The sequence below is a fragment of the Miscanthus floridulus genome, chromosome 19, assembly GCF_019320115.1.
Source record: "Miscanthus floridulus cultivar M001 chromosome 19, ASM1932011v1, whole genome shotgun sequence".
NCBI classification, from domain to species: Eukaryota; Viridiplantae; Streptophyta; class Magnoliopsida; order Poales; family Poaceae; genus Miscanthus; species Miscanthus floridulus.
This window is the reverse complement of record NC_089598.1, coordinates 38921076-38934322: the sequence shown is the minus strand read 5'-3', so window position 1 is coordinate 38934322 and position 13247 is coordinate 38921076. Positions and strand designations below refer to the sequence as shown.

Below are 13247 nucleotides of genomic sequence, written 5' to 3'. Positions count from 1 at the left end.
CCTGCTCAACATTGCCAGATTAAAGAGGTGCAAATCCCGAAAACCTAGGGCACCCTTCTTCTTAGATCAGGTTAGCTTTTCCCCACTAAGCCAGTGGATTTTATTTATTTTGTCCTGTTGGCTCCACCAATATCTCCCATTAATCATACTTAGCTCATCACATAGGCCCTTTGTAAGATCAAAACATAACATAGCACAAGTGGGAATGAATTGTGCTACCGCCTTAATAAGAATTTCTTTGCCAGCTTTGGAGAGGAGTTTCTCCTGCCAGCCATGAATTCTGCTCCAGACCTTCTTTTTTATGTACTCAAATACTTTCTTTTTTTATTTCCCCACCGAAATCGGTAATCCTAAATAGCGTTCGCTCCTTGCTTCACACCCAATGAAGAGGTTGGATTTGACTTGACACCTAATTTGTTCACTTGTGTTGGGACTAAACATAACTGATGATTTAACTCTGTTAATTACCTGTCCAGATGCCTGTTCATATACTTCCAAGATATGTCTTAGTTCTAGCGTATCACTTGCCCTTGCTTTCATCAATATCAAAGAATCATCAGCAAAAAATAGATGGTTTACTCTTGGTGCGTTTCAACAAATCTTAATGCCTTCGATCCTTCCCTCTTGTTCAGCTTTTTGCAGCATTGCTGATAAACCTTCTGCACATAAAATGAATAAATAAGGGGAAAGAGGATCACCTTGTCTTAAACCTCTTTGGGGGCAAATTCGATGAGTATACTCTCCATTAACTTTGATTTTGTAAGTAACCGAGGTCACACAGTTCATATCAAGCTGCACCCATTTTGAATTAAAGCCCATCTTTATCAACATCTTTTTTAAGAAGGGCCATTGGACCCTATCATACGCTTTGCTCATGTCTAATTTAATAGCAGCCAAAGCCCCTTCACCTTTTCTTTTAGATTTTAGATAATGTATTAACTTGTAAGATAGCAGAACATTGTCTGTGATTAATCTTCCTGGAATAAAAGCACTCTGAGAAGGGGAGATGATATCTGGCAAGACTTTCTTTAATCTATTTGTAAGAACCTTAGCGATGAGTTTATATAACACATTGCATAAACTAATTGGCCGGAAATCTTTTAATACTTGTGGTGAGCTTATTTTGGGCATCAAGACAATAATAGTATCGTTCCAGCCTAATTAAGGACATCTAGTACTTCTTTTTTAACATGATGGCCAATAAAGGACAAAACTTCTTATAAAAAATAGAGGGCATACCACTGCAACGCCCATGGACCATCGGACGGCAGGTTCGTCAAAACTAGCAGATACCAATTCCGCCAGCCCACGAATTCCGCCCGCTTTGGCCCACAAAGCGAGCCTAGTTTTACCCTCGCGTGAGGCGTGACAGCCGACGACGGAGACGCGCTACAGTGGTGGCGCCGCTGGGAGCGAACACTGCACCATATCATGAATAGAACTTGTAAAACAACAGGCTTGTCCAGCTCTTGATCGTCGCCGCGAAGTTACAGGGGCCACCGGAAGGAGCAAACCAATTAATCTTATCCATGACGGCATGACCGCATGAGCCACACGTATTATTAATATATCTCTGTGATCCCAACATTCTGAATTATACTCACAGGATGACACATGTAACGTCAGATTCAACCAGCTGTCTATCCAGTAACCACAGCTATCAAAGACCTGCATCTTTAGTTAGCTGTTACCCCCAAGCTATATGCATTATGAATATATTTGATGGAAACCATGGATCTGACACTGTTTCATTCAAATTGGATAAAAATATGTGACATATATGTTGCTGCATATCTGACTACCAAGCTCCTATTTATGGGTTTTTTTTTCTCAAACAAGCATAGTTAGTCCAGTGACAGCATTGGAGAAGAACTCAAGCTATATTCTGACATTATGCAATCAATCATCCTGGGAGCATGCATGGAGAAGTCTAGTTCTGTATATATATATATTTTTTCTTCTGATATCTTGCAAGTATTCTAGTAGCATTGCCACACCTTATGCAAGGTCTGCATATATGTTCAAGAACATTCTGGAAGTATGGTCATTTTCCCATACTGAATGGATGGCATTAAGCGATCTCAATATCTGTTGTGCAAGTATTTCACTTTTACGTTTGTGCAAGCATCCAGTATAGCAAAAGAATCTCAATTCACCTTTCAAGTGTGTTTCACTTCTAAGTTAGTGTAGAAAAATAAGTGACAAAGGATAGTGCAGCAACACAAGTCACGATATCATTTGCAATTACAATCTTTACAAAGTCTCAATCTAGCGAGAAAAGATTCAATCATCTCACTCGGTTTTGACTACTGAGGAACAATATGAACTCACATCATTTACAATATATGAATATTCAAATAGAACATAGTCTATTAAACATCTCAACAAATTTCAACTAAAATTTTAGGTGAAAACGCAGGATTTTTAAGTCTAGCTATGGCTTTTGACGTAGGCCCCATAATATATATAGCAACACCAATCTGCACAAAGTAGCCAACTGTTATACCGAATCGTATCCAATTAATTTCTATCAATTTCACTATAATTTTGCATGTTCGCTGCAACTTTTTTCTCTTAACGGTAAATGTTGTTTTTGCCCCTAAGCGCATATGCCCCCATGTGCATACACCGTTTGATGCACATGGGGACAAATGAAATGCTGTACCTTTACAACCAAATGCCCACACAGTTAGATAAAACGATGAACTTACACTATCTGGTGATTTAATAAGCGTGTAGATTGAAGCAAGGGGAGGATTTTATGCAGACCTGAAATGTTACTGTCCGCTTGGGAGCAATGCTGCCTCCTGGGGCATGTGGTTTCTTGCTTCCCCCACGAGCGGTAGAAGAGGCATGAGTTTGTCGTACATCGAAGAAGTCGCCGGCCAGCAGGACCTCTACGAGGAAGATCCATGAAGTCGTCGTCGTCGTCCGGACTGGTGTCTCCCTGATGGTCGGGCTTCTTGCCGCGCAAGACGGTTTTTTCGTCAGGGTCCGAGCATAAACATTGCCTTTCAGCCCTCCGGAATGCGCAGCCGCATCATCTGGACCCTTGCCTCGCTTGTTCTGGCAACCGTCTTTACCCCGGATCTCCATGGAGGCATCCACCGCCCCATTCACGCGACAGGAGGCATGCCCACCGCTGGCTTCAGCCGTGATGCATCGAGGTCCAGTGCCGTCGCCGACATCGCCAAGGGGCTCTCGTCCTGACCCGCCTTCACTCCCGCCTATGCTGGAGCCCTCAGCCCCAACCAATGGGCCGCCTACGCCGGAGCCCTCAGCCCAACCGATGGGCCGCCTCCGCCGAAGCCCAGCGGTAGGACACGCGCCACCTCCGGCGGTTTTGCCACTGTCCTTGCTGATGACGTTTTGGGCGGCGGCCTCGACAAATCCTTCTGGGTGGTTCCGCCAGAGCCATCTCCGTCCTGGCGCGCGTCACCTACGCCGGTACGGCTGGCGTCCTCACCGACGTGTCACCAGCCCCACCGCCGTCAGCACCGCCAGACCCGTCGTCAGGCTGCTACTGTAGCTCCATGGCGACCTGGAAATAACCGAAGAACCAAACGATAAAGATGGGGTTTTCCACGCATATAGGGCATGATTCGAACGCAGGTATTTCACATGAATCAGTTTAATTTTATAGAAAAAACACGGAAAGAGGAAAATTTTCCAGCGTTCCAAACATGCCCTTAGAAGTGAAATCGAAGATGGTTTCCTCAAATCGACAACATCGAGGTGCGTGGAGCATGAAGGAACTCACCTTAACCACCGGAGACGTCTGCAGTGGAGGAATCCGTGGCCAGAGTGTGGGGTTTGCAGAACCACCAGGGGCTTTGAGAGGAGAAGCGGGAGGCGGTTTCCAGCGGCCATGGGTGGAAGCGGTGTAAAAGTAATCATGGAATCATATCCAATTGATTTCTGTCAATTTCACTATAATTTTGCATGTTCGCTGCAACTTTTTCCGGTTGCCAGTGAATGTTGTCTGAGGCTTTTACATGTGCGCCAGTAAAAGAGTTACAGGTAGGTTATTAAAAAAAATTGACCGCACACAGATGTCATCGTTCTAAATTCTTTGTTTTCCAAGTCATTCCGTCTATTTTTCTATTTAATGGTGTCAAACAGACAGGTAAAATAATTATTTTACCCTACGGTGGGATCCATTTGTCAGCCACCCAAACTTTCTCTTTCTCTGGCGCCTCCGTTCCGCCCTTCGCGTGCTCCTGCTCGTCGTCGCGGCGAGTGCGCCGCGGTGTGCTACTGCTTCCCCTTCGCGGTGATGGAGCTCGTCGTGCTCGCGGCCATGGGCGTGCCCGCCACGCTGTGCCGCCGCGTGCTCCGCGCTCGGGCGAGGTGCAAGCGCGCCTCCCGCGTCGCCGCGGCCAAGAAGAAGGAGATGGCGGGGAAGGACAGGGTGAGCAAAGGGGAGCTGCATCAGTGGCACGAGCGGCTCAAGAACCTCCAGTTCGTGCCCCTCTCGGCAACGTCCTTCCGGCGGTAGCCGAGGGCGGAGCTCCCCCACGCACACCGACATGAGCCCCGACAGCGACGGCGAGGGCCCCAACGTGCAGGGAGGCGGCCTCGTCCCCAACGGCGGCGCCGAGAGCTAGGAGGCGCGCGTGGAGCTGCCGCAGCCAGTCCTCACCGTGGATCTGACGCAACGCGCGTGGAGGTGACGCGAGGAGGTGAGCTCCGCCCGCCGCGGGCGAGCGCGGGCAAGCTCGGCCCCGGCCGGCCGCCGTGGGCGAGGGCGCGGGCGCGGGGGAGCTCCGCTCCGGCCGCCGCGGGCGCAGGGGAGCTCCGCCTCGGCCCCCACGGGCGCGCGCGGGCGAGCCTAGCCCCGACCGGCCGCCGCGGGCGCAGGCGAGCTCCGCCCCTGCCGCAGCACGAGAAGAGAGATAGAGTTTGAGAGAAAGAGTATAGGAATGAGAGGGGTATTATGGACGTTTTGACTGACCTAACCCACTTGTCAGGACTCCCAAACGGTGAAAAACGAACGGAATGCGGATGGAATGGCTTAGAGAGCAAAGAAATTCAGAACGGTAGCATCTGTGTGCGGTCAACTTATTTAATGGCCTATATATAATTACAAATTTTTTAGTAGCACACATGTAAAAGCCTCATGTTGTTTTCTCCCTAAGGGCATATAGCCCCATGTTCAAAATGAGCATAACATAATAAGTAGCCATCATAGGAACCAAATTATACCAGACAAATTTTTTTTTCAGTAGAAGCATGTGGTGCCAAATAGGGGGAAAAAATAAATAGACGCAATGTCAAATAAGAAAATCATAAATATCACAAATATATTTGCGAACTAAAAAATAGGATTTTGATAATCTAAGACTGCAAATAAATAATGCACACACTGATACAGCCGACATTGACACTAAAATTTCTTATGTAAATTAAAGAGGTTAGCAATGACAGTTTACTAATTTACGTAAAATAAAGAGTTTAATTAGAGTAGCACATCTCAGGATACTGTACCATCTAACCATATACAGTATCTTGGTGGATTGAATAGACAGTTATGAAAAAATATTGTTCGGGCGCTCGGCACTCCCCTGCCAAGAAAATATAGGGCAGTTACACCAACATCTATCTAAAAAAAGAAAAGGCTAATATTGACTGCACAAAAGACGAGCAGGACGCTAAAATCATCGAGAGCGGAGGGATGCCTGCGGACGGAAGGGGCAACCCGTGATCAGCGCCTGCGCGGGGTGTGGCAAAGGTCGAGTTGGCACGCACGCAGCCGGGTAGAGCGAGGCGTGCTGGCCGGAGGGGCCGCGCGCCCGCACCGCCTCTGCCACGCCGCGGACTGCCAGAGCGCCGCCCCGCTGTGGGCGCGCGTAGCTGGTGCTGGGCGTCGCCGGCAGCGAGCTCCATCATCCTCTCCTCCCCTTCTATTGATCTATGATTTGTTTTTTTTTTGTTTTTTTACGGAGAAAAGTCGCGGGATATAGCCGCTCGGCGAGTCGAGAGAGAAAATTGTGTGTGCGAGTACAGAGGGATATTTTGGTCCTACTGAGAAAAAATTGACATGGTCAAAACAATCAACTAACAGATAAATGGTTAAAATAGATGGTAGTGCCATTTAGGAAAGAAAATTTTAACTTGGTGTCAGATATGAAAATTTGAATTTTTTAGTGCCAAATAGAAAAGACTGATTTGGCCCCGTTCGCTGGTCTAAAACTTGGCTGAAACTGGCTGGTTTTATGAGAGAAAACACTGTTTGGCTGATTTTGATGAACAGTTAAATGAGTGAGCAACCAGCCGGCTGGTCTGATTTTTCCAGACGAGCGAACACGCCCACTTGTCCTACGTATAAATGAAATGTGATACCTTTACAGCCCAATGCCCACACAGTTACACTATCCAGTGATTTCCGCTTTCTGGCCTTGGTGGCGCCGGCTATGGCCCCGTTCGCTGGTCTGAAACTTGGCTGAAAAATATTGTTCCGGCTGAATTGTTGTGAGAAAAAAAACACTGTTCCGACTGAAAAAAGAAGCCGAACAAACCGAATATGGAGTAAACCGATCAGGACCTATTACGTTCCAAAAGACTAATCATTAATAAGCGTTAGATTAAAGAAGGGGAGGATTTTATGCACATAGTTGTAAGTTTCTATGACCCGGAATGTTACTGTCTGATTGGGAGCAATGCTGCCTCGTGTGGCATGTGGTTTTTTTCTTCCCCCACGAGAAGAGGCACGAGGGTTGTGTGTGGAAGCGGTGTAAAAGTAATAATGGAACGGTGAATGTTGTAGTGTCCAAACAAAAAAAAGTAGTGTCCAGACTAAACAAAAAAATAAAATGACAGTGAATAAAAAAAAAGGGGAAGCATATAAGGGCATTAAGAGCATCTCCAGCAGTAGAAGAAAACTTCAACCTAAAAGCTAGTTATTAAGGAAGACACAATACATGTTTTTTAGATTTTGAAGGTCTTCTCTCTGGCAGAACGAGAAAGCCCAATCCCAATGAGAAAAACAATGGATTGGAGAGGAGAGATCTCCCCTTTATTTGAAGGATGAAATGCTATGATTCAAGGAACTGAGATTTTTTTTTCGAATTGTGGTTAGGTCTGGAAAACTGCTGAAGCTTTATGATCTTGGGTTAGAGAAGGAGACCTCTGGAGATGCTCTAAACTTAGCATATGTCAAAACGAAGTACCTACTGTACCCTAGTAGGCACAAAACTTATAAATATAAATGCTTAACCAGCAATGTCACCAGTAACCCTCGTACCACCATACCAGTAAACCCAATCAATCGCTACTATCAACGGCAGTTCCGCAGTTGCTGCTGATCGTTCATTCATTCGTTCGTCCTCTTCTCCATGTCCATTCCCGAATAAATCCCGCAACCAAACACGTCCTGTGCGCCGGTACGGCCGCTACCCACGCATTGACGCATGCAAAAGAACGGCGCACGGCGGCAGTTCCCGCAAACGGCCAGGCATTTCCCGGCCGAAATCCAGCGCCGGCCATTACGCGGCCTGCCGCGGAAACGGAAGCTTTGAAACCCCGAATTATTTCTGCCGGCAGGCATGTGCTAGCCCCGCCCGCCCGCCGCAGGCCTCTCATTTTCGGTGGCCGCCGCCGTGCCGTTATAGGCGCCACGCCACGGCACCACCGTTCATGAATGGCGCCTGAATTTGATACGACCAACAGGGAGGTGGCGGCGATCTGCAGGGACGGGACGAGGACGATGCTATGTTACGAGAACCCCACTCCGGGAAGCTTTTGCTTTTGCTTTGGATGCTCTGATGGGTGTAAACTGGATCACCACAGAAGCAGCCATAGTACACCACTTTGGATGCTCTGGTGAATAACGTGACAGACATGGAAGTAAACACTTGTGACGGCACCGTCTGAAAATGATGTCGCCCTTGCTCGACATGCACCACCATCATTCATGATCCATCCATCGATCCATCGCCACCGCTTCGCCAATAGCACTGACCTTTCCTTTAAACACGCAGCCGTTGTCCATGTGACAGGATATTGAATAGGGGCCAGGGGGTGACCGCCGATGACCGACGACGGCACGGGTCTGTTCGGCTGGTATTAAAGCTGGCTGATAAGTGTTTTGTTGTGAAAGAAAAATCTTGTAGATTGCCTGCCGGGTGGAGGAGAGGAGCTGGTCACGGTTCTTCGTGCGATCGTGCGTATGGCAGCAGAAATAAAAGGAGGGAAAAGAATGGCCAAAGGTGAGGCTTGGATTAGAAAGAAGCAAGTGAAAGAAGATGTAATATTGGCAATGATTAGCTGCAGTGCCTTGCAGCTTGCTTGCAATTCCCTAGCTGGTCATTAGTTGGTTGCTCATCTTTCTTGTGGTGCGATTTGCTTGTATAAAAAGCAAGCAAACTTTGACATGCAGTGGTCACATCCTTTATGCTCCCTGTACCAGCACCTAGGCCGTATGTTTCGTAGCTTCTGAAGTCTCAAACCATCAACTTTTGGTCGTAATTTAAGCAAAACATGCACCTCCCTAAATGAAATTACTCGTGCACCCCTTTTTCCCTAATACTGTTACCAATATGGGAACTACAGTTGGAATAGAATTGATGGGATAGCCGAATATATTGCCAAGTTTTGTTGCTGATTATATAGCAGTACATTGCTTAGAGTACAAGAAGTCTCGCTTAAAACAAGGCAAGCCAAGATTACATCATATCATATTTGGAGATATACTATCCTAATATACTCTAACAAGTGCTCGCAGAAGAATTCTCACGATTCGAGTCTCTCTGCATGTTCAAATACTCCATGAATTTGTGAGTGGTTTCCAAGCGAGATTAATTGCCAAACCTTCTCAGGAGGAACTTTAAAGTTTCCAGTCACAGGCCTCTTGTGCGGAGTATTGAATTCTGACATAAAAATCGGTACAACAGGAATGGATACAGAGAATGTAACATCAGGAAATAATTGACTGCAGGTGCAATAGGCATGTTCCAGAAACAGACATTCAAATACCAATGCTACGATTCAGCCTTCAGCATGGCCAATCAGAGGTAAGAGCATCTCCAAGTTTCCTAAATATCTCCTAATCCTTGTTTTTTTTAGAAAGATAAGAAAAAACACCTCTCCAACGACTCCTGATACATTGAAGATTCATGGAGCTGAAATGTAGACTTGCACCCCGCGTATCCTTCTCGCGGGAGGGCTTCCCCGTGCGTGAGCAAGGGCACGCCGTGGGCGGCGCCCCGGAGCCGCTGCTGGATGGACACGGCCACACGGGACGCATCGTCCCGAGCCGCACGGCGTAGGCGCCCTCAGGCACGACCAGCACCATGTCCCTGCTTCGGCCCCGACGAGATGTCCACGAACCCCGACATCTGCCACGACGGGATCGCCGACGTGCCCAACACCCACGTCCCACGCAGCTTCAAGAGTACCAGCCTTGGAGGTGCGCGGCCCTCGCCATGCCTCCGCGCCACCCCTCGCCGCCGGCGTGGCCCTCCCGGCCGGGATCGGGCGCTGGCTATCGTAGGCGTCTGCTCTTTTGCGATCCTTAGAAGAAGGGAGTGGAAAAGGAAAATGAGGAAAGACAGGGTTCCAGATAAGCAAAGCGCAAGAGAGAAAGATCTTGTGAGAGGACTTAAATGAGTATAGAAATAAATTATGGGTTCCTGATGCAAAATATCGTTAATCCTGCAGCAAGTCGTGGAAAAGAAAAAGTGCCGCATGAAAAAACTAGGATAAACATATTATGAACTATTGGAGATGCTCTAATAGAATGTCGCATGTGACCGGAAGGTCCCGGGTTTGAGTCGTGGTCTCCTCGCATTACACAGGCGAAGGTAAAACTTGCCGCTGATATCCTTCCCCATGCCCCCACACAGAGCGGGGTACACCCTTCAAACATCTTATGAACTATTGAAGATGACCTTTTTTTTCTCCCAGGAGTTGGAAAATATGAACTTTTTAGGATTAATATCTAGAAAACTGTTGGAGATGCTCTAATAGAATGTACAATTGATACAGAATTGAAGTACTTACACAGATTACAGGAGGGAATAGATATCGATCACTGGTAGTACATGTACATCCCACTGCAGATGAATAGCCAGGTTCCAATGCTACATTTCAGCTCCATGAATCTTCAATGTACTGCCAGCTATGCTCCTCACCTCATTTGCCAAATTGAATCCAGAATTATTGGCCATTTCAAGAACCAGCTATGCTCCTCACCTCATTTGCCAAATTCAATCCAGAACCATTGTCTCATACTTGACAGAGAATTGACATCATATACAAGCGCATTCTATTTAAGTTCGGTTCAGTTCAGCTCATCTAATCTAATAAAAGTAAAAAAGCAAATCGTATCACCATAGTAAGAATTCAGGTCAAGAAGGCATGACATGTGAATGAAAGAATGATCAATAATAGAACAAAATTCCAAGTCTTTACACCTCCAATCGAGAGAATTGGGAACCCAAGAATCACCTGCCGGACCAAAAAGAATCAAAATCCCCCCAAATAACCAATCTGAATTCTACCCCAAAGAGCAAAAAGCTCCCCTTCTCTACCAACTCATTCCCGATTTCCCCTGCCATGTCGCCACCGCCGCTCCCTTTGCCGCCCCTGTACAGACCACCACGAGCAGCAGCTAGATCATAGCGGCGGCGGCAAGAGCCGCAGCAAGACAACGCAATGCAATGGGGCACATTGCCACTACCAAGAACCTCTCAACCAGCAAAAGAACTGTTGCAACTATGGAACTAGAAGCTCTCTGTCTACCATGAGAGCACGGATGCGGACAATGCCGGCCCGGACGCCGGCGAGGCGGCGCCATCGGAGTCGCTGGGGATGTAGAGGTCGTAGGACTTCCAGGTGTGGTCGAGCGGGCACGGCCTGCCGGCGTCGAGGCGGTCCCAGGGCTTGCCCTTGCCCGACCAGTGCATGAGGCTGACGGGCCCGGCGTGGAGTGGGCGACAGCTGCCGTGGACGTTGTCGCCGCCGAGGCCGTGTTGGTTCCAGCGGTGGTCGACGGCCTCCACCTCGCCGGCGAAGACGAGCAAGAACGGGGGCAGGGAGCCCAGCTCGTAGATGCGCTTCACCTTCTGGATTTCCATCCAGCGCTCGATGCGCTGGCGGTAATTGCCGGCGCGCCAGCGGCGGAGGTCGATGACCATGACGCCGGTGTTGAAGTAGCAGGGCGGCCGGCGGCGCCCCGCGAAGACGTGGGGCCCGAGCTCCGGGTCGGACCAGAACGCCGGCGTGAAGTAGCGGGAGAAGTTGGCGTGGCAGTACTCGGGCGCCGCCACCACGGCGGCGGCGGGGAGGCGCGTCTCCCAGAGCCGCCGCACGTCGTCGGCGGCGAGCACGTCGGAGTCGAGGTATATCGCCCGCGGCACGCAGCGCGGGAGCAGGTCCGCCAGGTGGTTCCGCGCGTAGTTGAGCGGCGCCTCGAGCGCGGCGCGCACGGACGCCGAGATGAGCCCGGCCACGGCCTCGGCGCGGAACGGGTAGATCTCGAACCGCAGCGACGGGAACGACGCCGCCACCGCGCGCCGCAGCAGCTCCGGCTCCGGGTCCTCCCCGTCGTCCGCTGCCGCCCCGGCCGCCTCCGCGGCCAGGAAGTGGAAGAAGATGGACTCCGGGCACGACGCGTGCTTGAGCAGCGAGTACACCGCCGCCATGGAGCCCCGCAGGTAGTGCGCGTCCAGCGTCATGGCGATGTGCACCAAGCCCGGGTCGCACACCCCCGCCGCCGCAGCCGGACACCCTTCCCCGTTCCGGTACTCCGGCGCCTCCGCAAACCTCGGCAACGCCCCCGCGGCACCCGAAACCTCGACGGCCAAGAAGAGCACCGTCGTCGCCACAGCAGCGGCCCACATCGCCTCGCCCGCGGCGCCGCCCATGGACGCCGGTGACGAGGGTGGCTCCTGCTCGTTCTTGGATTCTCTCTTCTCGCAGCGGCCAGCGGGCGGCAGCCTGTGCTGCGCTGTCTCGCAGTCGCAGTAGTGGTGACTGCTGGGGAGGGGGGAGCGGTCGGTGAGGGGAGGCGTATGTATTGGCTGCTGGCGTAGCCGTGTGTGTACAAAAACGGGTGGCGTTAGCGATAAAAGGCGGCGGTGGAGAGGGGAGGGGAGGGCGGCGTCCCGTGCGTGTTTGGGGAAGCGCGTTGATTTTGGTCTGCATGGTCTTGGTAGCTGTTGTGCATGGTGTGAACAACATATGTACTGTTGTAGTACCTGCATTTATGTTTAATCTAGTGTCAAGTGGCAGGATGCAGCCTCTTCGGTTGGCTGATTCGTATCGTTGCTGGTTCGTGAAGAACTACTGCTGGCTGGTTTGTGTGAGAGAAAAATACTGTTCTGACTGGAAATTTACGATCGTTTACGACAAGCCACAGCCAAACGAACAAGCTGATGGTCGTGGTAAGATGCTTAGGCGATGTTCGCGTGCCCTTAAACCTAGTTGGATCCGCTTAGTTTTTTATCCGGAATTGTGTTTTTCAATAGATTCCTTCAGAATTTCTCCAAGCGAACTTGGCCTTAGTCTCCGCTAACTTCAATAGCATGACTACAGATAGCTGGAGATTAGTATTACTTTTTGTAGCCTATGGATACATTAGTGTACACTCTTGCTGCTCTATCTGTTTGGATGCTTAGTGTCTCAATTCTATACCGTCCGTTTTATGGTTATGGTAATTTATTGTGTTCCTTTATTATCACTTTGTCAGAATTTAGTGAGCAATAACGGTTTAGGATGGTTACATGGTTTTACCGACTTGCCGTTACCATTCATTTTGTTCTATGTTTCGAAACATGTGACTTACATTATACCTCGTAAATGTGCCGATTATCTCTTTTTATAATGAATGCTCACGTGTTCTCGGAGATACTAATGCATTCAATGCATATATACATTGTTATTAGCGCGTGTTTAGTTTTCACCCTAAATTCCCAAAAAGTGCTACAGTAGCCATCACATCGAATCTTACGATACATGCATGGAGCATTAAATGTAGACGAAAAAAAAACTAATTGCACAGTTTAGTTGGAAAATTAGGAGACGAACGTTTTGAGCCTAATTAGTCCATGATTGAACATTATTTGTCAAATAAAAATAAAAGTACTACAGTAGCCAAATTTCTAACTTTCACCCAACTAAACACGCGCTTAGTCAAGGTAAGGCAAATGTCACATTTGTTTTTTTATAGTTAGAGATAGTGCTACTTTCTCCTATCACATATATAAGTCGACGTGTTTTTTCTAAGTCAAATGTTTGGCCATAATATA

General features: G+C 48.8%; 1 protein-coding gene and 1 long non-coding RNA gene across 3 annotated transcripts; both read right to left on the bottom strand.

Moving 5' to 3' along the window:
- Window positions 1-477: 477 nt before the first annotated feature.
- Window positions 478-3866, bottom strand: LOC136529603 (uncharacterized). Of its 2 annotated transcripts, none has more exons than XR_010777373.1 (3): window positions 3761-3866; window positions 2770-3541; window positions 478-659 (listed from the first exon to the last, which is right to left on the bottom strand). It is a non-coding gene; the product is annotated as an uncharacterized lncRNA (long non-coding RNA). The 2 variants fall into 2 exon arrangements; XR_010777372.1 differs by lacking the exon at window positions 478-659 and adding an exon at window positions 2175-2480.
- A 5053-nt stretch (window positions 3867-8919) lies between these two features.
- On the bottom strand, window positions 8920-11997 carry LOC136527460 (probable galacturonosyltransferase-like 9). Its single transcript, XM_066520208.1, has one exon. It carries the CDS (start codon window positions 11862-11864, stop codon window positions 10737-10739), a length of 1128 nt encoding a protein of 375 aa, XP_066376305.1. The 5' UTR covers window positions 11865-11997; the 3' UTR covers window positions 8920-10736.
- Window positions 11998-13247: the final 1250 nt, after the last annotated feature.